The sequence below is a fragment of the Rhinopithecus roxellana genome, chromosome 9, assembly GCF_007565055.1.
Source record: "Rhinopithecus roxellana isolate Shanxi Qingling chromosome 9, ASM756505v1, whole genome shotgun sequence".
In the NCBI taxonomy this organism is placed as follows: domain Eukaryota; kingdom Metazoa; phylum Chordata; class Mammalia; order Primates; family Cercopithecidae; genus Rhinopithecus; species Rhinopithecus roxellana.
The window spans coordinates 134,537,867-134,544,249 of record NC_044557.1 but is presented as its reverse complement, the minus strand read 5'-3'; the positions used below and the strand labels follow the sequence as shown (position 1 = coordinate 134,544,249).

At 47.1% G+C, this 6,383-nt stretch overlaps 1 protein-coding gene across 3 annotated transcripts in view; it reads left to right on the top strand.

The window, feature by feature from the left end:
- The first annotated feature begins 1,605 nt into the window (after positions 1-1,605).
- Positions 1,606-6,383, top strand: part of ADHFE1 (alcohol dehydrogenase iron containing 1) — a 37,065-nt gene continuing 32,287 nt past the window's right edge. Inside the window, exon 1 of one of the 3 annotated variants that reach the window (XM_010371578.1) lies at positions 1,606-1,702. In XM_010371578.1, coding sequence (XP_010369880.1) covers positions 1,644-1,702 — 59 coding nt within the window. In that variant the 5' untranslated portion in view covers positions 1,606-1,643. Of the gene's footprint in view, positions 1,703-5,295; positions 6,046-6,383 lie in introns of those variants that run through there. The other 2 variants (XM_010371580.2, XM_030937739.1) reach the window with 2 other exon arrangements.

Below are 6,383 nucleotides of genomic sequence, written 5' to 3'. Positions count from 1 at the left end.
CTATAGAGTCCCAGCACTTTGGGAGGCAGAGGCGGGCGGATCACCTGAGGTCAGGAGTTTGACACCAGCCTGGCCAACACAGTGAAACCCCATCTCTACTAAAAATAAAAAAATTAGCCGGACATGGTGGCTGGTACCTGTAGTCTCAGCTACTTGGGAGGCTGAGGCGGGAGGATCGTTTGAACCTGGGAGGCAGAGGTTGCAGTGAGCCCAGATCAGGCCACTGCACTCCACTCCAGCCTGGGCAACAGAGGGACCTCAAAAAAAAAAAAAAAGCAGTTAAATTATAATAGTTGCAGCGAGACCACTTTCAAACTATCCTTCTTTTGGTATCAAATATAATATTCAAAGTAGTAAAACCAATGGCTGTTTTTTAAAAAAGATTTTATGCTTTTCAGCACTGAACACATGGATTTCCTGTAAATGATCAATTTGGGCTTCATTGACTAATGGTAACAATCCTCATTAATCCAGAAAACACTTAAATCTCTCTACATTTGTATCCCCAGTTGTGTGTGTGTGTTTATGTGTGTGTGTGTTTGTTTTTAAGCTTGACGTCAGGTATAGTTTTGTTTGGGGAAGAAAGAGACCCATAAGATTCTTAATTAAGACATTATTATCTTTTTTTGGTTTGTTTTTCAGTTCCGGGGTACATGTGCAGAATGTGCACGTTTGTTACATAGGTAAACGTGTGCCATGGTGGCTTGCTGCACCATCAACCCATCACCTAAGTATTAAGCCTCTCTGCCCCCTTCTGTCCCCTGCCCCAGGCCCCAATGTGTGTTGTTCCCCTCCCTGTGTACATGTGTTCTCATAGAACATTATTATCTTTTGATTCATTTGTCAAGTTGGCCTGAGCTGGTTTGGTTAGGAGGTGAAATGTTTATGTAGCTGTCCTTGGTCTTCCTGTCCGTCAGTCTCTTCCAGTTTGATCTCAAATTCATTTCTATAAAACTTAATATCTCCTGTAAAGGATTCAGATTTCATAGTAACAGATTACTAAAAATGCACATGTTTAGTTGTTACTGCCTTTGGATACTTTCTGATAAAGTTGAGCTTTGTCGTTAATCAGCTTTTCCACTGGGGCATGGAAGATATGGCACCCCCGGAGCATAGCCTAATCATGGCAAGTTTTAACTATTGATGAAACCATTTTGCTTTCATCAAAAGCAAAGCCATTCACACAGTATTTAGCAAAGACCCTCGGGCTCTGCTAGGTTCTTGTTTACTGTTAAAACAGTTTAAAGGCAGGGTCTTAAACACTTAAAATACTCCCAGAAGGGAAAGTAAAATTTTAAAGGATTCACAAATCCTTTAAACATGGAAAAAGAATGTCCCTGTTCCTCTCCCTTTCCCCAAGTCCTCAACATGTGAAAAATAGAGGATAAGTAAAGAGATTTAACGCCGGATCCGAGGCCCTGCGGAGCAGTTACCTTCTACGGCAATGTCAAGGATGGATGGTGCGAGTGCCGCTGGGGCAGCTGGGGTTCTGGTTCTTACTCCGTGGGAATATGGCCCTGAGCCCGACTGGGCTGGGGCTTAGACAGGTGACACGGCAGAGCGGGTGGGCAGGCGCGGCCTACGTGATTGGCCGGCGGAGGGGGCGGTGTAGGACCCAGGGAGGATAGAGGACTCCCAGCGCCATGGCCGCAGCCGCCCGGGCCCGGGTCGCGCACTTGCTGAGGCAACTGCAACGCGCAGCGTGAGTGCGGGGCCGGCGGGCGGGCAGGGGACAGCAGGATGCCACTGTGCCCACGCAGCCCCTTGGGTGTGACCCGCTCGGATCCTGCGTAGTCTTCTCCGCTTGCTTTCAAGAATTCGGGGAAAGGGATACCGCCCTGAACTCCCACCGCGCGCCAGGCGGAACAACCAGGTCACAGAGTGCGCGATGCAGCCTCGCAGGACGCAGTGAGGCAGCCTTTACTCTGTCTACCGTTAAGGAAACTGAGGCCCAGAGAGGACCTGGTCCCACATCGTAGCAGGCAGTGGAGAGCTTGGCATGGTGGCCAAGACAAATTCATGTATGCAGTTGATACATATTTATTGGACATATATTACGTGCCAAAAACTATTCTAGGTTCTGGGGATACAAAGATAAAAGGCTCTGGAGCAGTTTGAGGTCTAGTGGGGAATGGGATGAGGGGACGAGGCTAAAACCGGCCACAGCAGACTGGGTGTAGAAGGGAAGGATGGATGTGAGAAGTCGCAGAGTCACACTCCTTGGCACGTACAGGGGAGTCAGGGTTTCAATGTTATGACACGCCTGACTCCCTGCAGAAATGCGAGGTACATCCTGGTCACCTGACAAATACTTGCTGACCATGCAAGTGCATAAGTCTGTCTGGGAAACATGGAAAAGTTTGAGCTCACAGGTGGAGATCAGTAGGAGGAAAGGCGAGGGACTGGAGAGGAATGTCAGGCAGAGAGAAGAGCAACACCAGCGATGGAGATGCAGTCCCAGGACACAAAAGTCAAGTAGACCTACCTTCATAGGAGAAGACAGCTGATAAAAGACCATGAATAAGAATATAGCTAATACCATGAGCCAGGCAGTGTCCTACACACTTTGAATGGACTATCAGTATAATAGTAACTCTAATCCTTTCACTGACCCTGTGACATACGGTATTGTCATCCTCATAGATACGGAAATAACGGCATGGGGAGGAATTTGTCCAGCGTCACACAGCTAAGCAAATGGCACAGTCATAATTTGAACCCAGATACTCTGGCTTCCCAGTCCTTGTTCTCAGGCCTGTACTAAGGAATTTGAATTGTGTCCTGTAGATAATGGAAAGCCATTGAACAGTATTTCTCACCATGAAACATTGATACCTTAAAGTGTCCCATAACAAAATAATTCCATGGCCAAATAAGTTTGGGAAGCTTCTTACTGCTGTATTGCCCTCTTGGAGAATCAAAATATACATTAGACATGCAGGGCTCTAAGAAGCTACAAAAAAAAAAACTAAAGCTGTGTTGAAATTTTTGGTTTTAAACCTGTGTCATAGAATTCTTTGTCACACAACACCATTCATATCCCATGGAATCAGTGTCACACACAGAATGTTTTTGGAACGGTTGCATGAGAAGGGAGTGTGGCATAATCAGAACTGTGTTAGCGCATTCTGGTGGAAATGTGAAGAGGAAGGACTAGAGGTCATTGTCCTGCTCCAGTCTAAAGATAATGGCTTCATGCACGGAGAGGCAGTTCCTTGGGTAGATAGAAATGTTGAGAGGTTGGTTAGAATCCACAGGATTTTGTATCTGAATAGTTAAGAGTTGAGATTTCTGGCTTGGGCACCAAGTAAACAGTGGGCTCATTTACCAAGGCAGGGACTGTAGGAGGGTTAGTGTTAGGAGGAAGATGGCAACTTCAGTCTAGGGCATTTTGAGTTGAGCATGCTTCTGGTACATTCAGATGGAGACCCTCAGTAGGTGATTGAAAGCATTGTTCTGGGGCTCAAGAGTGAGTTGGGAACACATCCATCCATGTGTACAGAGGACAGTTGAAGCCTTAGCAAAACTCTAACCTAGAAGGAAACAGCTGAGGGTGAATTCCTGGGGAGCAGCACTGCCACAGCAGGAGTAGCAAGATGGTGCTTTCTTCTGCACGTGCTTATTTTTCTAATAGGGTAAACATTCTAAAAGTGGGAGATTTCCGATGAAAATCCTGGAAAATTGGAAAGTGACATCATTGGGCCCATGTTTCATCAGGGAAAAGTGGTCTAGGGCATGGGGTGATGTGTGGCCACCTCTATTGGACAGAGCATGCACTCTGGGCTTCTGCCCAATGCATTCCATAGAGCAGCTGCGCTGACAACTGAATGGAGGGGAAAGAACCAGCACTGAAGAAGACAGAGGCAAGGTGTGGCCTGGCCAGAGAGGTTGTGGGAATGCCCTGGAGGGCAAGAGTCATATTCTCTCTCCAGATGTGCAGCCCTTAGCTAGGCAGGGTGGCGGGTGCCCGTGGTCCCAGCTACTCAGGAGGCTGAGGCAGGAGAATCACTTGAACCTGGGAGGCGTAGTTTGCAGTGAGCAGAGATCAAGCCGCTTCATTCCAGCCTGGGCTACAAAGCAAGACTCCGTCTCAAAAAAAAAAAGATGTGCAGTGCAGCCCTGCTTTGGCTGTGTTCTCTCTGGGGTACAGCAGGGAACAAAACAACCTAACCATGCCATGCATGGGGCACAGGGGACAGATGACAAACTAGTTAGTAAAATTGAGAGTACATTAGCTGTTGACAGTTATTAAAGAGAACATAAAGTGGACTGGAACATTGAAGGAAGGGATGCAATTTTTGAGGTGTTCAGAGCAGCCCTCACTGTGTTAGTTTCCTACAGCTGTTGTAACAAATTATCATGAACCTGGTGGTTTAACACACATTTATCTTCTTAACAGTTCCAGAGGTCGGAAGTCCAAAATTAGTTTTACTAGGCTGAAGCCAAGGTGTGAGCAGAGCCACACTCCCTCTTGAGTAAGGCTCAGAGGTGCCGCAGAATCCACTTACTTGCTTTTTTCCAGCTTCTGGATCTGTACCTTCGGTTCCTTAGCTTGTGGCCCCTTCGTCCATCTTCACAGCTGGCACCCATCTTGCTTCAGTGCTCACATTTCTGTCTTTCGGGTCAAATCTCCCTTTGTCTCCCTTTTATAAGGATATGAGTGATTGCATTTAGGGCCCACACAGATCATCCAGGATAATCTCCCCATCTCAAGATTTTTTTTTTTTTTTTTTTTTTTTTTGAGACACAGTCTTGATGTCACTTAGGATGGGGTGCAGTGATGTGATCATGGCTCACTGCAATCTTGAATTTCTGGCCTCCTCAAAGATCCTCCCACCTTAGCCTCCCAAGTAGCTGGGACTACAGTGCACACCATCATGCTCAGCTAATTTTATTTTTTGTAGAGATGGAGTCTCACTATGTTTCCCAGGCTGTTCTTGAACTCCTGGCCTCAAGCAGTCCTCCCACCTCGGCCTCCCAAAGTGCTAGGATTACAGGTATGCGCCACAACACCTGGCAAGATTCTTTTTTTTTTTTTTTGAGATGGAGTCTTGCTCTGTCGCCCAGGCTGGAGTACAGTAGTGTGATCTTGGCACACTGCAACCTCCACCTCCTGGGTCTGAGCGATTCTCCTGCCTCAGCCTGCCGAGTAGCTGGGACTACAGGCACACACCACCATACCCGGCTAATTTTTGTACTTTTAGTAGATACGGGGTTTTGCCATGTTAGCCAGGCTGGTCTTGAACTCCTGACCTCAGGTGATCCGCCCGCCTCAGCCTCCCAAAGTGCTGGGATTACAGGTGTGAACCACTTTGCCCAGCCAGAATTCTTAATCATATCTGCAAAGTTCCTCTTACCATATAGGGTAACATTCACAGATTCCAGGATTAGAACCTTATCTTCAGGAGCGACTACTCAGCTGACCACACTCACTGAGAAGGTAATGGTTGCAGAAAGACCAGTGGATGGAGAAAGCAAACCCTGTGGCTTTCAGGGAAGGTACACAGAGGTGAAGCATACCTGGGTATAGAGCAGAGTGAATAGGGGGGAGATGGGAGTGTGGGGCCAAGGGTGACCCCAAGATTTTCTGGCGTGAACAACTGGAAGGATGAAATTGCCATTTGATGGGGATGGGGAAGGCTGTGGGAAAAGCAGGCTTGAGAGAACACCAGGAGCTTAGTCTTCCATAGGGAAAATGTTGACACTTCATAGACTTCCAAGCAGAGATGCCAAGTGGGCAGGTGAACCTGGAGTTCAGGAGAGATGCCCAAGCCAGAAAGATAAATTTGGAAGTCATCAGCATCAAAGGTATTTGAGACCATGAGACCAGGGGAGGTCACTAAGAGACTGAGTGTGGAAAGAAAAGAAAATGTTCCAGGACTGATCCCTGAGCCCTCCAGCGTTTGGAGTCAAAAATCATGAAAAGAAATGAAGCTAAGAGCAGCCAGTGTGGTGAGAAGAAAACTGAGTGGTGCCCTGGAAGCCAGGGAAGAACATGTTTCCAGGAAGGAGGGAGTGATCAGGAGAATGCCGCTGACACATCAGGTACCGTGAGGACGGAACTGAACTGAGCAGGGTGGTTAGCTGGGTAGAGGGCACTAGTGAGCTGGGAAGTTGGTCAGTTGAGTCGGGATAAAAGGTGAAGGCAGGAGGTTCCAGAGGGAATGGGAGAAGATAAATCAGAAGAATGAATATAGCCTGCTGAAGGGAAGGAGAGAGGTAAAAGTGGGAGTGGGAGAGGAAAGAGGAACAAGAGGTTTCTGGTTTTGTTATATTAGATGGAGGAAATGTGCTTATGAATAAGCTAAAAAAAAAAAATGCTGGTTGCTGATGGATAATGTCTAACAGGAAGGGGGATTTTGATGATTTAGAGGAGAGAAGGG